Source organism: Anser cygnoides, chromosome 5 (assembly GCF_040182565.1).
Source record: "Anser cygnoides isolate HZ-2024a breed goose chromosome 5, Taihu_goose_T2T_genome, whole genome shotgun sequence".
Taxonomy (NCBI): Eukaryota; Metazoa; Chordata; class Aves; order Anseriformes; family Anatidae; genus Anser; species Anser cygnoides.
In genome coordinates this window covers 9,145,776-9,165,647 of record NC_089877.1, presented here as the reverse complement: position 1 = coordinate 9,165,647, position 19,872 = coordinate 9,145,776, and the positions used below count along the sequence as shown (strand labels likewise).

Sequence of the window (19,872 nt, the reverse complement as noted above, 5' to 3'; positions counted from 1 at the left end):
TTTATTTTAGTGGCACTTGAATTAGGACAAAGTTCCATTCAGAAAAGATTGTTCATAATAAAATATAGAGGAACACAACGTATTTTATATTATTTTCAGAAAAAAAAAGAAAAGAGCCCTAATACCACAACCACAATGTACCAGGACAGTGGTGTGAGAGACAGTAGTTTATGTTCACATTTTTCTCATTCAGAAACATTAAAAAATAAAAATAGACTGAAATTTCAGAGTACTTTTCTTCTTTGCCATAGAAAAACAAAGATCAAGTTCTCAGAAATTCCTATATTAAATATAGAATAACTGATTTATTTCCTCACAGCAGGAGAGTAATTTCTCATTTCAAAATATTGTTTCCTCTAAATTGTATATTGTTCCCTGTTCAGTCATCGTTATCTGCCTACAATCATTACATTTTACAATTAGAATTTGGGATAAGAAAGTAATTGTTACTTTTCTGAAGGTGACATTATAATACCTATGGGGTAAAAAGAGGTAATCGCTGCTAACATAGCAGAAATCATGCTAGGCATGAATAAAGATATCCAGAACCAAAACAAAGAAGAATCTATTTACTGACAAAATATGGGAGAAATCCCATAGTCTTCCAATGAATGAAACTCTAATTGTTTCAGTTACATCAACAGATACTTGACCCTTGAAAGTACAGTACATATTTTTTTCTGTCATTTTAACCACAAGTCTCTGTTTAGTGATGATGATAGAAATATACACAATAAGAAGATGGAAAAACAGTTATTATTACTTACTTGCTTTTCTAAGGTAGGTAACTCCATTGACTCCAGTGGAATTACATCAGTACATGATACGGTTTAGTGCAGGACTTGTTAGTGTTAGGTCAGAGGTTGGACTAGGTGATCTTGGAGGTCTCTTCCAACCTAGATGATTCTGTGATACAATAGTTGATAATGTGTATCTGTACTTACATTACCGAAGCTGTTCCATAAGACTTAAGTTAACTTCATAACGCTGACCTCCTTTAATAGTTCATAAAAATCACCTGCTGAGGACATTCAGTCAAATATTAACTGAAGCACAAGTCAGAATACAGCACTGCCAACTTCAATGGGACAGTGCCATTTCTACAGGCAGAGCATTATGGTCTGTCATATTTATTTCTCCAGGTCTCTAAAGCATGAGTAGTCCTATCTACAGCTGTTGATACAAATACTTAAGTATTAAGGTAAGTTAAGTATTTTCACCCTAAGATATCTCTTAGTTTGCCAGGAAGAGAGAAAATATTTAATAACATATGCATACAAAATACAAAATCTAATTTTCTGTACCCCATGAATACACTTACTTGACTTGGGTTCAGGATGAAAAATGCAACCTTGAACAGATAAATTTTGCTGAAATGAAGAAAACATTAGTTATGTTTTGTTTTGTTTCTTTTTTCTTTTTTTTAAAAAAAAAAATTATTTTGGTTAAAAAAAAAAAAGACACCCTTATATGATAGGGGAGCTGGAAATGCTATTAAGGAACCAGACTCCCACACCTCATCTGAAGCTCACAACATACATAAAATGAGAGTACTCAGACAGAACAAAAAGTCAACTTACACAAAATAACCAACAGAATTACATTCTGGAGTTTATGTCACTGTAAAGAATATGGCATTCCCACTTTAAGAATATTTACTTCAAAATTAAACAAGTGTTATTTTGGTATGTTCAATTATTCTATCTGAATTTTTGCTAGTTAAAAAAAAATAATCACAAGTATAATTTCAATACCAATTAAATACATTAAAAAAATCATAGCACAAAATTTCATGCTTGCAGAAGATGATGGAGCATGCATTTTAGACCACCTTAATAATCTGCTATTCTTTTCTCTTCTTATAAAATGTACCATGTAGTTTATATAAAGAAGTTTAATTAAAATAGTTTATCATAACTGAATATTTCTGAAGACTTCATGGCATGTTGCAGGTCTCCATAAAAGTCTCACATATAATTTTTAATCTTCCTGTATAGAAAACGTGATATTTCTGTAATCTTCTATAAAAAACGCAAATGTCTTTGTATATTGGCATTGTTAGTAGAGTCCTATACAGCAATACATTCTGTAATTTTCCCTAGAGCTGAAACCTCTTTCAAGTGAACATGAGTCAGGCATACTTTTGAGACTAATGTTACAAAGTTGTAAATGCTGCTTACCATTCCCATGAATATTGCCTTTTGGAGTCAGTACATCAAGCATCAGAAATGATGTGAAATCTAGTTTGTAAGCACAGTGATATTTTCAAAGACATTGCTATATGTTGTCTTGCTAACTTTGAAAAGAAACGAATACTTAGGCTGACAAGTGAAACAAAGGTTGCACAAAACAAATACATGAAATTGATTATGTCTTTCAGAAAGATTTAACTATGAGCCCAGAGTCAAAGCTCATTGGCACATTTTGACCTAGAATAATTTTATATTAAATATTAAGTACTTAAATTCAATCACAAGACTGTTTATTGAAGTGCTAACACTAGAGGGTTTGATTTTGAGCAGCTCTGATGATAGTTGAGACCTCTTTTCAACTTGAAGAGCCTGTCCTACTATAACGGAGTCTATTAAAAAAAATAATTGTGTGCTTAGAAATTAAGATTTATTTATGTTTTATATGACTTGGATTAGCAACTACTGGACTGTTTTGTAGGGGAAAATAATATTTGATAAAACAACAAATCAAAAATTCAGCTCTTCTGGAGTTATTAAAAATATCAGTAGGTTGGGATATTTATTCTTCTTCCTCTTTTTTTAAGTTATTACATGATTAAAACTGACAATTATCTGAAATAAAGGGGAATACATCTGAAATTAAAAGATTATTTCACAGTAGTTTATTAATTAGAATTGGGAAATTTTGAAGCACTGAAAAATGGAAGGCCATTCTATTTCATTCACTGATAATAATGTTAACTTATTATTGCTGATGGGGTGGAGTAACTCATCAGTTACTAAATAAACTCTGTTTGTTTCTGTTCTGAACACCATGCTTGAGTGGCATTGTGAAAAGAAAGGTCGTACCTGACATTTGGAATAAATACTTACCACATGTTGCTCTCAATAGAGAAGTAAACCCTCTGTGTAAAACTGTATCCATATGCTAGGAGTCAATATGATTGTTTTAGTAATTAAACACTTAATCAGAAGCAGGAGAGAGCATAAGGTGGCATGAAAAGAATAAATCTGAATTCAACACAAATCCTTTACCTCTTTCTGCAAATACAATTACCCTTCCTGGAGAAGCTTTCTTCTTATTGATGATATCATTATTAACATTCATTTAAGTTCAGGATTCATAAATGTGTGTCTTCTTGGGGCAGATGCTGCCTCAGATTTGTGATGATTTTGCTCATTTTGTCAACGCTGAATTTACCTAAAATCACAACAACAAAAAAAGTTGTATGATAATCTTTCCAAAATTTTCATGTTTCAAAACAGTGTGATCTTATGTGACAGGATTACTGTTTCATAGAAATCCCTATAAAATTCTTGAAGATATTAGCAACCTTCATAGAATGGGTGAATATACAGAGCTGATTTATTATGTTCTAAGCAACTTTTTTTTTTTTTTTTAAAGGTTTTGATATATAAGCCTGGGATTTCCAAAGTTGTCTATGTTTAGAGTTTTTAAAATCACTTGTCCTGTATGCCCTTATGCCTTACATACTATTACTAGTTTGTGCTTAATGAATGATACATGAAGGGCTGTTAGGAAGTTGTGCTGTAGGGAAAGACTATTTTGAGTCATGAACAGTGCTGAACTGTAGACTCATTAATCTCATTAAAAGCACAGCTCGTTATAGCACAGCTGGTTACACAATTTTTAAATAATACAGTTTGTATGAGATCTCATTAATTGTAGCCATTGTGACTTGTATTTATTTTTATGATATTTTTCTCCTAAACTGCTGTTATTCTCATATCATTTCCATCATCAAATTTGCCATTGGCCATGCACGTGCAACACCTGCATGTTTACAAAATTATCCTTCTAATGCACTGTAGGTATTTTATTTGAGTTTTCAGCTTTTCGGAATGGCTTGGAATTGTAAGTCCCTCTAAAGATGAATATATTGCACAGCTTCAGTGCTTGGCCATTCTTTGCATCCATTTTTAAAAATAATTACTCAAAAGTACTGCTAATGTAGAAGCTTATAAGAATTTAAACAATGCTTTGAAAGAAACTTCCTCTTACTGTTAAAGTTCAAACAGTATACAGTTAACAGCAACTATCTACTGAAAAACTGCTTTCATGCAAGTTCTCCTCACCCTAGTGGACAGAACCATTAAGGTCACAGTGACAAGATCATTCTTTCCATGAATTGTTCAGTATTACATACCAAGGGGCAATTAGTAATAAATAAAATATTACTCTGAATCACCTCGATAAATACCAAGTCAGTACATAGCAAATGAACAGTAATAAATAAAATATGACAAAAAACTACAATGTTGATAGAAAAAATGTACAGCAAAATGAAAAACATTAACACAGCAAAGCCAACTCAGTTAAAAGCTTTTGTTCGTATCATCCTTAGATGAACTGTCAAACGCCATTTTTAGTAAGAACATATGATGATTCAAGTCATATCCAATCTACTGTCTCTAGTGAATGCAGAAAGTTGATCTGTGTCATAAAAGATGCAGGAAACATCCTGGAATGTGATTCTATGTGGAGAGAACACTAAAGAATTTTCCTTCAAGACCTAAGATTTCTTATTTGCAGAGCCCTTGCTGACAGGCTATATTTGATGTGACATGTCTAGAAAGCTTGTAATTGTCTGAATCTCACATACTGTACTCTGATTCTGCAAAGAACTGCTTCATAACTCAATTATAGTTCACTGGGAATATAGCATTTACTAATAAGGCACTGTGAATGACAGACAAATTCTTAGAATTCGACTGGACTTCTCTCTCATAGAGAAACATACCTTTTTAGAGAAGACAATCGCTGTTTCAAAGCTTTCTACATTTTCCAGGCACAGCAGTAATGTATCCTGAAGGTCAAATATGAAAGAATTTAGTGAGATTTTCACTGTCTGTGTTTTACTTTCAAACAAATTCTGAAGATTTACACAGACGAACTTCTGCTAGGGTTGAATAAGAACCTATCAAGCAAAAACAAAAACAAACAATAAAACCACAAATCATACCAAGTCTGGAGGAGCTTAAATAGGGAGTAAAAAATCACTGATTAGTTTTTTTTTTTCAAAACATGAAATTTACTTCAATGGATTCATCTCAAACATGCCAGACAGGAATTAGTTAACCAAAGGAAACTTAGTTTTCTGGGAAATGACTATTAGACTATTATGCCAGCTAAGAAGCTATCAGAACTGTTCACCCAGGGCTTTCTTGTGAAACGTGATAAACTCTTTTTTTCAAAAAGCATGGGCCATACTTTCCCTGTCTAGGTACTCAGGTCCCAAGAAAAAACACATGCAAGAGAGAGTTAATGCATCATTCTGGGATTGTTGCATTTCAGGATATCTCAGCAAACACACATGCTTTTACCTGAGCAGTACCCAATTTACACACACACAAAAAAGAGAAAATCTTACCAAATAATGTATGAGAAATGTGTCACATGGCATAGTAAAGCAAAAAAAAAACCAAACTTTTTACTCAAAAATATCTAAACAAGGAAGTACATTCACATAGGAACAGATCCATCCAAATTATGTGGCTGAAAATCATTTTGAATGTAAGGTGGCACACTAATTAACCATTATAATTCAACACGGGGCTACATATTCCTCTATCCTGTCTCACAACATGCTATTGAACCTTTACCCAAATTAACTTGCACCTTGCTTTGACATTGTCATAGTCCTTTCATCTACAAAGTTTCTCTGTATTTTAAGATGACAAAATTTGGTCTTTAAATGGGGATGAGCTAAACATGCAAGGTTCGATAGATTTGTACTTACATGAATCTTTGAGCTAAGAAGCATTCAAAGTCATGCACAAGACTGACCAAGTAATTAGTATTTGAAAATGTTTGTTTTTCAGAAGTTTTTTATTAGCTGTTTCAATACATGACTATAAAAAAAACTCCCACAATTTTTCTAAAACAACAAAAACACCAAAAATCTAAAACCCAATCATGAAAGAAAAAAGTTTTTTTTTTTTTAATCTTATTACACATGGTAATCTCTACTAACATGGTAATCTCTCAATTATTTAGTGCCTTTATTGTAAACAGATCTAGTCTACGAAACAATAAATTACAATTTCATGGGCTGTCGAATGGTTTCAGTAGTAGGCCCTTTAATTGTACCATCCATGAGATTTTAAAATCTGTAAAGCATCATGAGCTCTGTAATTACACTTAAAATTAACTGGACAGATTTTACAAGTAGTTTTATATTCGCTCCTGTGTGATCAGCTGGCAAACATACCAAGCTGCTCAACAGTTGCTTTTCCTTAAGCAGATTTTAATGATTTTTTCCCCGCTTTTAGTATACTCAATAGGAATCACAGTCAACTTCTTCATGTAACTAACATAAGATTTAGCTGTTCACTACTGCTTATAGATTTGTAAGTAATAACTTATGAACTTGTTTAGCAACATGGCGGGTTTGGCCAATTTCACTGACAAATGTTGAAAAAGAATTTTTCCTTCTTCAATCTTGCCTTGTACTAGTATGATATGGTTCCCAGCTCCAAGAACAACACTCACCCTCTGAAGAACAAAAGCCAACTAAATGAGGAATGTAGGACTAATTTACAGGACACCTAATAGCATAATACTCCTTTAACATCCCTGACCAGTTAACAAAACAGTGTTTTTCACCCATCACTCAAATAGACACACGATTTACCCCAGGAAAACAAACAAACAAATGTAATTTCACGGTACTGTAGCAAGTAACAGGAAAATAAACACTTTACTGACTGCTAAATAACTTGTAAAAAAGTTCTAGAAGATAGCAATTTTTTAGCTAAAACCTACAAGTTAGTTATTGAACTACAGAAGACCACTTTTAACTGTACCTGTTGTGGTCTTGACCGTTTCTCGATAGAAGCTTGGACTTCTTTTTCATTCTTTTCTTCTCCTGAAAAAATGTAAAGTAGCAATCAGAACATAAAAGATTTTGTTTGTTTAAGTGAAACTTCAAAGTGTCAGTACGGAAAAAAAACAAAACAAAACAAAACAATAAAAAACACTTCAATTAAATTATTATTTTTAGCAAAGTTAGCATATCAATAGAAAAAAAAATGGCTGTTGAGAAATGCACCATCGAAGCAAAAACATTCCAAGAGGAAATCTCACAAATGGAAAGAATTTTGAAAGACGATTAACTATTTTTGAGCTAAAATATTTAGTTGAGCTGGAGTTGACTGTGCTTATTTGGGTGGAAAGACTTACAAAGAGAAAACTGTCTGGGATCAAAGAATCTTGGCTCCATATTTTTTATAGACTGAGCTTATTTGGGGTGGGGCGGGGTTGTTTGTGCAGTATAGCTTAGCCCAGCAACTTCCTTCTGACCAAACTACAATACAGAGCACATCTTAGAACAGATGCAGAATTGTTTTGGAAAGCGATAGATGGCATATAGCAGCCACAAGTATCTGCCTTCACTGCAGTTTTACCTTCCCAGGTAATGGCAGAATTTGCTTCATGATCTCTGATTATAATTCTACCAATAATCATGATTTTTTATAGAAAACATTTACACATGAAAATTCAGAACTACAAGAAATACATTTTTTCTTCCTAAGGAAATGGCAAAGTAGTTAATGTTCATGTGTTAATAGATGCAGCATACAAACTTTTGGGAGCAGTGTTTGCTTTGGACAGCTTATTTACATAGAGCTTAAGATAAATTGTAAAGTCAAAGAAAGATATAAATAACATATATTTGTTTTCCATATAGCATTTTTCCTTCCAGAGTATCTCTGCCCTTTTCAGTATTATCAGACTTTGCTTTGTGGCAAAAGAAGAACCCTGTAACCGAAGACACCAGAGAATTCTACTTTCTGGGTACATGCAGAGCCTCTATTTAAAGTCTCATACAAAAGGTTTCTATAGAAACATGAAGGGCTTAGCCAACCAATGCTACAAAACTGAACCCTGAGCCCCTGAACCCCCCCCCCCCAAAAACAAACAAACAAACAAAAAAAACCCAAACATTTATCTGTCCTAATGGCTCCCACAGTCTCTGATGAGGATCTCTGTCATGCTTCAGCATACCATCTTAATATATGATGTTATACCTTACATTAGTGTATTTCGTCTTTGAAAATAAAACATTCTGATAACTATTAAAAACATGGGTTTAAACTCAGGTCCTTAACTGATCCCAAAGCTAGTGAATTGAAAATTAACTCTGATATCCTTCTTGGCATATACTATCTCCTAAGGGATGTATATGAGATTTTTTTAAAAGCTGTTTGTCCTATATATAGTTATGTTCCAAATTGTTACTCACTAAAAGAGCAAGTATTTTTGGTTCCTTCTGAAAGTCATATTTCCATAGTGATGCCAAGCTGACAGAAATATGCAATACATCATGATAACTGAAAATTAACTCACTAGCACAGATATTGCTCCCAGATACCATTTAAAACCTGGCCTAGAAAATATTCTATTGCTGCAAAACTCATTTTTTTCTGAACCTTATTAGAATATATATTCTATATAACTTCAGTGTTCAGAATTTTAACTGTGAGACTCTTCAGATAATTTTAGGACAAAAAAAAAAAGTAGTCTGTCTTGCCAATACCTCACAGTCTCAATAGCTTGTTTCCCAGGGAAGTCAGCTGAAATAAATGTGAATACATATTAGTGGACCGAAAAAAAAACAAAACCAACCAACCAAACAAAAGACACTCCCCAAGGTATCTGTTTTTCTGCAGGATGCACTTATTCTGCTATATAAAAGAGGGCCAGGGAGTAAATGCAAGCACTCATTCTTCTTAAGTTTCAGCTTGTTCCCTGATTTTTTTTTGGCTTGTCTGAACTAGTAATCTAAGGCTAAACTAGGAGGAACAGCTCATTTCAGGGTCAGCTCCTGAACAGCAGCTTGGATGAGGCTGCGCTAGGTTTGGCTTTCTCTTTGCTTTATAGGGACACGTTTCCTAACACTTTGGCAGCACTGCACAGTCCTCCAGGAGTACTCCCAGAAGCCTCCCATCCCTCATCTCTGCAGCATGTCTCTCCATCACGCTCGTTTTCATGCTACAAACCCCAACAATTTGGTGGACTGCAACACAGCTTTCTTACTGCTTCAGAGGCTTTGAGCTGACAAAATACGCAGAGGCATCACATGGACCAGTCACTAAATAACACGGATATAGCTTGTCAAATTTTGACAGGGATACTCCAAAGCAATGCAGATAACAAGGCAGTCTGCTTGACAGCAATATAGGTGTACTATTAAATGAGATAATTCTATCCTCATCCAACACCTGGCTAGAAATGCAGTATCAAGTAATCCCTGCATTTTCAAGGCTTTAGAGATATTCTACTATACCCAGAAATTATCAGAGGTGTCTGAATTCACATAATCATAGGGGCTATCCCACTATGAAATTTAAAATCCTCTTGCTTTTTATTCAAATGTAGCTCCTAACAAACCTATGTAGTCTACACAACGGTACTCTAGGGCTTGTTGTTTTGTCAGCCTAGCAGTATCCGAGGAATAGGAGATTGTTGTACTTTTGAAAACAAACAGCTGCCCTATTCTACCCAGTCATAAACAATGAACAGCCACTAAAAGGTCATCATTTCAGAGGCAATATTTCTCTGTATTCGTCTCCCAGAATGTTCACAGATGTTCATACTATGTTTGGTGTTAGGGCTATGCAGAAACTCTCAGAGATGCATACGCTGAGCAGAGGGTGTGTACCACAAGGAAGGTGGAAGGCAACTCACCTCTACCACTTACTCTGGGCAGCACTTTCAATGTGCTAGGAAGGACAGATCAAATATTTGTCACACTTATTTAATGTAAAGTTTTTTCCTTGTACAGGATCTTTTGTTTTCTTATATAGTCTTAGAAATACAGATTCCTTCATTTTACTACTTGTGATATTTCATTATGTCTCAATTTATGTTGAAATAACCTTTGAAATGGAATTTCAGTTTGCAATTTCAGTAATATTTCCTTTTTGGTACACCCAGACCCTGACGTAACTCTGAAGCTCAGCAGCACGCCAATACTGAGGAAAGAAAAGGCTTTCAAGGAGAAAAGGAGCACTGATTTCTCTCTGAGTTTGCAGAGCTACAATAATAGGACATATCACAGATACCAATTCCAAAGATAGTTATTCATACCATCTATGAACAACTCTCACAAATGTTACAGAGTTTGGGGCAAGTTTATCTTTATAAAGAATTCATGACATACCTCCTTTCAATCATCTCACATCCACCCACACTGACATTTCACAAACCAAACTTATCCATAATACCTCTCAGCACAAGGCTTTTTCTACACATTTGTTCAGGTCAGCACGCAAATGTTCTCACTTTCCAGTCTTAAAAATAAAACAAAACAAAAACAACAACAAAACCCCACAAACTCCCACATCCTTATACAGAAGACTATTCAAGGTCAAGATCAAGCAAACAGACCTTTGTCCTCTTTTGTCCTCCTCTTAGTTTCTGCGATACCTTCTTTGACATAGTGCGTTTTGTATTTGCCATCAGAATGTTGCAATTCTTGCAGCTTCTTTCTCCCTGGAATAACAAGATCAACAAGAAACAAAATGGCAAATTTTGAATAGTTTTGTCTACTTCCATTGCAAAAATGAGGAGTTATGTCATAAAAATGAAAAAATGAATGTTGAAAAATTAAGTTATAGAAAACCAAATAGAGTCCTCTGTTATTGAGGAAAAAACTCACTGTACCTAATTTATATCAAGAACTATATCATGATTTATTCCTTCATGGTTATTCAAAAAAAAATTTTTTTTTTACAGCCAATTTACTTCCTGTATCTTAATCACCTACTAAGTTGCCTACACCAGCTTGTGTTGTGTTTTTTTTTTTCAAGGTATAAAAACAGCTAAACAGTGCTTCCTGTAATTACGAGGCAACAGTTATATTTTTCTCTTTGGTGGACCTCAATGTTATACTTCACTTACAAGAAAAAAAAAAGAATAAAGGAAAAAAAAAAACAGAAAAAAAGAAAAAAAAAACAACTAGAACTGTCTTTCTATGTCAAAGGAATATATGTCTCAGCTGAAGACAACTTTTATGTATGATAATTATATTTAATGAATGGCAGAATGGCATTAAAAATATGAAAAGCACTCACAGAAAGTAAGCAAAGAGAAAGAACTTTTATGGAAAAGAATAGTGCTAAATCATTAAGCATACAAAAACACATCTCTCTATATAGCTTAACATGACATAAAGGCAGAAAATGCTAATTCATATTTACTGGCTCACCAAGACAATTCTTCTGTGAAATTCCACAAGTAATGCACATTATTATTCTCTGATTTACAGATCTTTGTTGCAGAAGTAAAGTCACTTGCTCATAGCTTGCTAGCATGTCATGGCACCAGCTGTATGACAAAAATGAATTTATTTCTAACCTCAAATAGCATAAATGAACTATTACTAACCACAACAAAGTAAGGATCCGTGGCTGCAGTTGCAGATAAAATTCCCCATCAGCTTCTGAATTTACTCATTTACCACTTTAGTGCAGTGCAGACTCATTCATGAAAACAGTTCTCAAAAAAATGTGTAAGGACACTAAATGGGTTTCAGAGGCTTTTCATTTATTTTTAATCTTTGTTCTGAAGTATGGAGCTGATACCAATAAAACGGCCAGTAGAGCTTTATTTTATTTTAAGAAAAGTTAGTCACTTGTATGCCAGCGTTGCTCTCAGGTATAGCTGAAATGTTTCATCTTAGACTCCCCAAAAATGTCAGCTTCAGGCAATTCATCTCAAGTTAAAAATATCAGCTTTAGGACCGAACTAAAATAAAGCAAATGAAAAGGGCCTGGCAACTGGAAGCGTCAGTAAAACTTAACTACAGATGACATTGTTAGTTCCCCATGCAGTACAGGGTATTAAAATGTATGTATAGTAAATGGAGGGTTTTGTGATCTTGATGTACTTCTTAATGATATCCACCACTTTGCAAATGTCAGACATGATGTGCATGTCTATTCACATTACCGCTTTAGTGTATAATCCTGAATAATCACTATAATCTGGTCTTAGCAACTGTGGTCATGATAAAGGATGTACATCTACTTCCGTAACTTTCTCATCAGAAATTGTTGCCTGATCCCGCATTAACTTAGAAGAGAAGAAAACAAGACTGAAACAAAAGAGAACCAAACAAAAGAGAACCTTCAAAAAGATTCTACGATTCCATTATGATTCATGATCTATTCTACCAAAGTGCTTAAACACATATACATGTGTTTAAAAACTTGAATAATTCCATTAGAAGTAGTAAAGCTGTTTATATCCATAAATTTTTTGAAGGAGTACAGTATTGTTCTCACAGTGTGATTTCATGAAATACAGTTGATAATTATTATAATTTTTGAATTACATAGAATAAGACACCCCCCCCAAAAGATAGCCAGACTTGAATAAAATGTACTACTTTACAACTAAAATTTATTTAAGATGTAAATAGATTGACCCCATTTAGATCTCAGTCAAAGAAACTAGTTAGATTCAGTTAGAGAACCTAGTTAGATTTTTTTTTTCAGTATATACTTTGGTGAAAAGTGCTTTGATGCATTCAGGGGAGATATTGCTCACATTTCATTGCTAAATATCAGCACAAGTACTACAGACTGTAGAATGACTGTTGTTGCTGAAAAAAGATCTCAAAAAGGGGTCATACAGGGAACAGGCAGCAGATTTGATTTAAGGACAAAACGTCCCCAAAATAACATGCCTAAATACAATGTATCTGCAACGCAGAAGTAGACTACTATAATGAATGCAAATTGAAGTACCCAAAAATAGGGTACTAGTAAGCTTGAAATTGACATATTAGAAACAAAAGGAAAAAAAAAATTGAAGTGACACATATCACCAATATTTTATATTTTTCTTTTGAGTATTTTACTAAGGATAGTAGTATTTACTACTTTGCCTTATAAATGAATGAATGAATTAATGGACTAATATATTTTCCTTAATTAATAGAATAAAATGTATTGTATTAATTTTAGGATTTAGTTTCTGAGCACAGGTTAAAATGAAGTTAAAATCCTCTTAATTGTTCAGATCAAAATAATTTAATTAAGCTGAAATGGTTTTTATGGAATCAATTTATTTAATACAAATCTTGATTTTCTGGGGACAAAATAGCCTATCATAAATACTCACACATTTAAAGTTCCATAAAATGGCAATATTTTGTTCCTTTTCATATGCAAAAGAAGATTTCTAGAGAAGCCCGAAGTAGACTAGAACCAGTATCTTCCTCTTGACTATCACAGTAAAGGAGCTTAGCTGAACAGGCTGCACAGGAAGAAATAACAAAATCCAGCAAAGTAGGATTTCTATGGATATTTTTTCTGGAATAAAGTTATTCTTCCTGACAGAGCCGAGCAAGCAAATAGAAGGCCGTGGCTAAGGCCGAGGCGCTCGGCTCCGGGGCAGACACGCTGCGCAGCAGAGCAGGGGATCGCGGCGGGCAGCGCATCGAGGCGGGCAGGGCTTCCGTGCCGGCCCCGAGGCCGCCCGAGGCCGCTCAAGGCAGCCGAGGCAGCCACCGGGCGCCGCCAGGGCCCGGCCGCTCTCTCGAGGGACGCTGACGAGGCGCGGGCGGAGCCAAGAGCGGCAGCGGCGGGCCCTTCAAATCGGGCGTCGCCGCCATTTTGTAGCCACTCGCCGAGGCGGTCGGCTCCGGGGCAGGCGCGTTGTTCAGCGGAGCAGGTGATCGAGGCGGGCAGAGTTTTTTTTTCCGGCATCGAGGCCGCTCGAGGTAGCCAAAGGAGCCGCCAGGACCCTGCCGCCCTCTCGAGGGAGGCTGGCGAGGCGTAGGCGGTGCCAGCAGCAGCGGCGGGCCGTTCAAATCGGGCATCGCCGCCATTTGGCAGCCAGTTCTACAGGCAGCTGGCAGAAGTTGTGTAATCGCCAGCACTTGTTCTCCTGGGGGACTTCGACTCAGAGGAAGCAGGCTAGGAGGTTTCTGGAGAGCGTGGAAGACAGCTTCCTGATGCAGCTGGTCAGTGAGCCTACCAGGGGGGGTGCCCCGCTGGACCTGCTGTTCACAAACAGGGAAGGCCTGGTGGGAGATGTGGTGGTCGGGAGCTGTCTTGGGCAGAGTGACCACGAAATGGTAGAGTTCTCTGTTCTTGGCGAAGTCAGGAGGGGGATCAGTAAAACTGCTGTCTTGACTTCCAGAGGGCAGACTTTGAGCTGTTCAGGACATTGGTTGGCAGAGTCCCTTGGGAGGTGGTTTTGAAGGGCAGAGAAGTCCAGGAAGGCTGGGCACTCTTCAAGAAGGAAATCTTAAAGGCTCAGGAGCGGTCTGTACCCACATGCCCAAAGACAAGCCGGCACAGAAGAAGACTGGCCTGGCTGAACAGAGAGTTGTGACGAAAGGCTGTGGATGTGGTCTATCTTGATTTCAGTAAGGCTTTTGACACCGTTTCCCACAGCATTCTCCTCAAGAAACTGGCTGCTTATGGCTTGGACTGGCATAGACTTTGTTGGGTTAAAGACTGGCTGGGCAGCCGGGCCCAAAGATTCCTGGTGAATGGAGTTAAATCCAGTTGGAGGCCGGTCACTAGTGGAGTCCCCCAGGGCTCAGTGCTGGGGCCAGTTCTCTTTAATATCTTTATCGATGATCTGGATGAGGGCATCGAGTGCACCCTCAGTAAGTTTGCAGATGACACCAAGTTAGGTGCGTGTGTCGATCTGCTCGAGGGCAGGAAGGCTCTGCAGGAGGATCTGGATAGGCTGGAGCGATGGGCTGAGGTCAACTGCATGAAGTTCAACAAGGCCAAGTGCCGGGTCCTGCATCTGGGGCACAACAACCCCAAGCAGCGCTACAGGCTGGGAGATGAGTGGTTGGAAAGCTGCCTGGCAGAGAAGGACCTGGGAGTTTTGGTTGATAGGCAGCTGAATATGAGCCAGCAGTGTGCCCAGGTGGCCAAGAAGGCCAACAGCATCCTGGCTTGCATAAGAAGCGGTGTGGCCAGCAGGTCTAGGGAAGTGATTGTCCCCCTGTACTCGGCTCTGGTGAGGCCGCACCTCGAGTACTGTGTTCAGTTTTGGGCCCCTCGCTATAAGAAGGACATGGAGGTGCTCGAGAGAGTCCAGAGAAGGGCAACGAAGCTGGTGAGGGGTCTGGAGAACAAGTCTTAAGAGGAGCGGCTGAGGGAGCTGGGGTTGTTCAGTTTGGAGAAGAGGAGGCTCAGGGGTGACCTTATCGCTCTCTACAGGTACCTCAAAGGAGGCTGTAGCGAGGTGGGGTGTGGTCTGTTCTCCCACGTGCCTGGTGACAGGACAAGGGGGAATGGGCTAAAGTTGCGCCAGGGGAGGTTTAGGCTGGATATTAGGAAGAACTTCTTTACTGAAATGGTTGTTAGGCATTGGAATAGGCTGCCCAGGGAGGTGGTTGAGTCCCCATCCCTGGAGGTCTTTAAAAGACGTTTAGATGTAGGGCTTAGTGGTACTGTGAGAAACTAAGTTGTGTTTTTGCAGTAAAACTTGTATTTGAAGTACAGTATGTTTTTGCAGTAGCAAACTAACCTTCTGTATTCAAAGGTAGTTGTTTAGTCATAACGAAGAGGAATGCTAAGTAGGTAAGTGGACAGTAGAAGGCCTCACTGTTCCAAAATAAGGTAGAAGACTGAGAAAGACAGGATGAGCAGTGTGAGAACAGTTTAAAAAAAAAAAAAAAAAAAGGATCACAAGTTCTCTAAACATACGAAAGGAGAGAAAAAAAAAAAAGGAGAAATTAAAGGGTTGATCAAAGAAAGTTGTACATATATGGTATAGAGGAGCATCGAGTAACTTGTGAATCTGTAGTACTCAGCCAATGAGGAAACAGGAGGTGATCAGGTGTCGAGTAATAGGCAATAAAAGGATATGATATATTTACTATGATGCGCTCCTAATCGGCAGGATGCCCGCCATTGCAACCGTGAATAAAATAGCTTCACAGAAGATCCTGTCTGAAGAAAATTATTGAGATTTTTCTCAGAATTTGGGGGCTCGTCCGGGATCCTGTCACCTACCGAAGAGTTCTTGCCACCACAGACGTGACAGTGCACCCCGCTGATTTCAGCGGTCGCACCAGGGGTGGTGGGTTTTCTTGTCATGGCTGCGAAAGGACTGCGACTGTTAATCTGAAGACAGGCTCTGCGAAGCACTGGGGAGAAGGGAGGCCAGCACGGACATACACTGGCACAGCCCAGACACGGTATAGGCACAGGGATTACTGCTGATAACCCAGACTGGGAAGTCCATGCACAGACCGAGGTAAGGCAAACTTCACTATATATTGCCTCGGGGTGGATTCAGGGAGACTCTTGTGTGGAGCGTGAATGAGACGCACTTTTAGTGACAAGCGAGTGTGGAGTCCCAATCCGTGGTTCCATAGTCCCGCGAGGGGCATGGCTGGAGACGGACGAAGTGAAAGATAGACAACTGAAAGAGAGTCTCGGGGTTTGGGCCCTTAGATGTAGGGTACCCCGAGCATGGTGAGGTGAGGTGCTCGGCAGTACACCCCACCTCTGTCCTAATTCCAGGTGAAGGCGTGTGGTACCCTGTGGGTGGTAAAGTCCACAGCAGCACATCAGAGAGAAATGGGAATTAAGGGTTCCAAGAGTCAGCAGGGTGGGGGTGGAGACCCCAGGATTGTGCCTAAAGATGGTCCTTTGGGGAGAATGATAATGATTTGGAAAAACAACCCAAAAACTAGGGGAAAATATTTTAAAAAATAATTTAAAAATGGTTAGATATTGTGTAATTGTCTGGCCTAAAAAGCCAATAAAAGGAATTTCAGTATTTTGGCCAAAAATAGTGAAATACTGGGGGGGGGGGGGGAGGGGGGGAGATGGGGAATGTCGATCTTGAGTATGTTATTCACTGGAGAAGAATATTTAGGAGGGGAATGATTCGGCAAGCAGCTATGCAAGAATGGGAAAGAACTAACACCCCCCAGACCGAGAGTAATTGTGATAGAGCATATATATCTGCTTATCTAACTGAGATAATAACAACCCACAACATAGAAATCATATGAGAGACTCGGGATCAGAATTACAAAGTACTTGGGGATGAATCCTGGGGATGAATCCTGGTAGCCCAAGGGCTCTTGAAGGTTCATTTTGTGATTAAAGCCTGGCCAGATATACAGAAAAAGCTCCAGAAGGTGGGAGGATGGAGTGAACAGTGCAGGTAGTATGAAGGTGGATGCCAGGAGGGGAGATGAGAAGGAAAAGTAGAGAGTGAAACAAATGGTATTTACAGCGTACTGGGTGGTGAGGCAGAGGGGGAGATAGAGGGGCTTTTGGGAGGAGTTGGACCCAGGATGGAAAGGAGAGGAGGAGAGACGAAGGAATGGCAGGCAAGGAAAGCTACCTGTGTTGCAGCCTAAATCCTAGCAGGGACAGGCTTTGAGAAGATGTTTTAAGTGTGGCCAGGCCGGCCACTTCAAATAGGAGTATCCAGAGTGGAAGAAGGAGGAGAGATTGCTGTTATAAATTCAGAATAGGGGAGTCGGGGCTTTTCAGAAAGCTAGTTCCCTGGTAAATGAAAAAGTGTACCTCAAGGGTTCCTCAAGTGTACCTCAATGGGGATTACTCTACAGTTATTGTTGCGGGCAAAACAGACTTAGCATAGGAAGATTAATAAAATTTATTACCTATTGCTGACGGGCTGGAGCGGTGAGAAACAAGCTGGGGGCACCTTCCCCCATTCACTCTCTTCCACCTCTTCCCTGCCCTGACCGATGCGGGGGGACTGGGAGTGGGGGCTGCAGTCAGTCCGTGGTGCTTTGTTCCCACCGCTCCTTCATGGTCGCTCTCCCCCCTGCTCTAGTGTGTGGTCCCTCTCGTGGGGTGCCGACCTTCCTAGGCTGGTGTGGGTTTCTCCACAGGCAGCAAAAAAGCAATGGGTTCTTTGGTGCTCCAGGTGTGGGTCTGTGCCATGAGGTCTATTTGTCAGGAGTGGGTTGGTCTGGCTTTGGGACCCCCTGGGGTCCACCCCCCCGCCGATCACCTGCTCCTGAATGGGCCCCTCTCCGCGGGTTGCAGCGTGGAGATCCGCTCTGCTGCGGTACACCATGGGCTGCGTGGGTCTGCCTTCCCTACCAGGGGCCTCTCTGTGGGCCGCGGGGGGGCTTCGGCTCCGGCACATGGAGCACGTCTGCACTGCGCTCCCCCTCCTCTGCACTGACCTTGGTGCCTGCAGGGAGGTTTCTCACTCCTCACTCTCCCAGCTGCTGTTGTGCAGCAGTTTTTTGTTTTTTTTTTTTTTCCTTTTCTTGGAGGATGTGCTCTCATAGAGATTTAAACTGCATTGCTCATGGCTTGGCTCTATGCAGCAGTGGGCCCCTTTGGAGCTGGCTGAAACTGGCCCTTATCTAACATGGGGCAGCTGCTGGATTCTTCTCACAGGGGCTACCACTGCAGCCCCCCCCCACTGCTACCAGAACCTTGCCATGTGAACCCAATACACTGAGACAGCTAGGTCATTACTGGCCTGTAAAGTATCAGGGCTTAAATTAAATAATGAAACCCTAAATGTGATGGGGGTAGAAGGGACTGGGATAACAGTGCTACTTTTTGGGGACACCAAACTGAGACTAGGGATAGAATGATCGCTGGGCAATTATTGTATGTACCCAAGGCAGGGACTAACTAGTTGGGAAAGGATTTGATAATGAAATTGGGCATTCAAATAGTAAATTGTTAGGCTGGAATAGCGGTGTTATTAATGGGGTGATCTCAGACTGTGAGAGCAAAGATATATTTGCCTTTGAATGGAAAGACCCTGAAATGGGGCGGAAGCAGCAATACAGATGGACAATTTTACCAAAGGGGTTTACAGGGCCACCAATTTCTTTGAGCAAGTTCTAGAACAAATCTTGGAGCAATTCCAACCTCCAGAGGAGGTGTTACTGTTACAATATGTGGATGATCTTTTATTGTCAGGACAGGAGAAAACAGTTGTGAAGGAAGCCACTAACAAGCTATTCAACTTTCTGGGAAAACAGGGCTTGGGAGTATTGGAAAATAAATTACAACACGTAGGAAGAGAAGTGAAGTATTTAGGGCATCTGGTGTCTGAGGGACAAAAAAGAATAAATCCAGAGAGGATTCAGGGAATTGTTGAGCTACCCCTACCCAAAACTAAAAAAAAAAAAAAAAAAAAAAAAAATGTTAAGAGAAAGAGGTTCTTGAGGAATTAGGAGTCATGAAGTCCAAAGGAAAATAGATAGTCCCTGAGGGGAGAGAAGTGCTGAATAAAGTGCTAATGAGGCAAATATTAACTGTTTTATATCAAGAGGGTCATTGGGGAATTCAAGCAATGTGTGATGCTGTGCTATGAAAATGTGTATGCGTAGGAATATATAGACTCTGGCTGAACAAGTATGCAGGAGTTGTGTAGTATGTCAAAAAGTAAATCAGAAAATTATCCGCAGTCAGCCCAAAGGGAGCAAGAACCAGGAATTCAACGCTTCCAAAATGTACAGGTAGATTTTACAAAACTCCTTAGAGTAGGTAGATTTAAATACTTACTGGTATTGGTCGATCATTTGTCAGGGTGGGTGGAAGCTTTCCCTTCAGTATCTGCTACTGCGAACATAGTAACTGAAGTAATTCTAGAACAAATAACTCCCAGGTATGGAATCGTTGAAAGTATGGACTCTGATCAAGGAAATCACTTTATGTC

The 19,872-nt window shown here is 39.0% G+C and overlaps 1 protein-coding gene and 1 long non-coding RNA gene across 16 annotated transcripts in view; one reads left to right on the top strand and one right to left on the bottom strand.

Moving 5' to 3' along the window:
• The window catches only part of LOC106033952 (uncharacterized), a 233,281-nt gene that overhangs the window by 10,930 nt on the left and 202,479 nt on the right, over positions 1–19,872 (bottom strand). For 2 of the 10 annotated variants that reach the window (XM_066998213.1, XM_066998210.1), the window contains exons 2-6: positions 10,606–10,710; positions 7,020–7,081; positions 4,955–5,020; positions 1,322–3,393; positions 768–906 (exon numbers count right to left, since the gene is read on the bottom strand). In XM_066998213.1, coding sequence (XP_066854314.1) covers positions 3,370–3,393; positions 4,955–5,020; positions 7,020–7,081; positions 10,606–10,710 — 257 coding nt within the window. In that variant the 3' untranslated portion in view covers positions 768–906; positions 1,322–3,369. Of the gene's footprint in view, positions 1–767; positions 907–1,321; positions 3,394–4,954; positions 5,132–6,459; positions 7,082–7,672; positions 7,975–10,605; positions 10,711–11,425; positions 11,539–13,344; positions 14,123–19,872 lie in introns of those variants that run through there. The other 8 variants (XR_010831915.1, XR_010831917.1, XM_066998214.1 and 5 more) reach the window with 8 other exon arrangements.
• LOC106033823 (uncharacterized) overlaps positions 1–19,872 on the top strand; it is a 223,072-nt gene that overhangs the window by 192,312 nt on the left and 10,888 nt on the right. For all 6 annotated transcript variants that reach the window (XR_010831929.1, XR_010831927.1, XR_010831925.1 and 3 more), the window contains 2 exons: positions 1,143–1,201; positions 16,096–16,452. This is a non-coding gene — a long non-coding RNA (uncharacterized lncRNA). The remainder of the gene's footprint in view (positions 1–1,142; positions 1,202–16,095; positions 16,453–19,872) is intronic.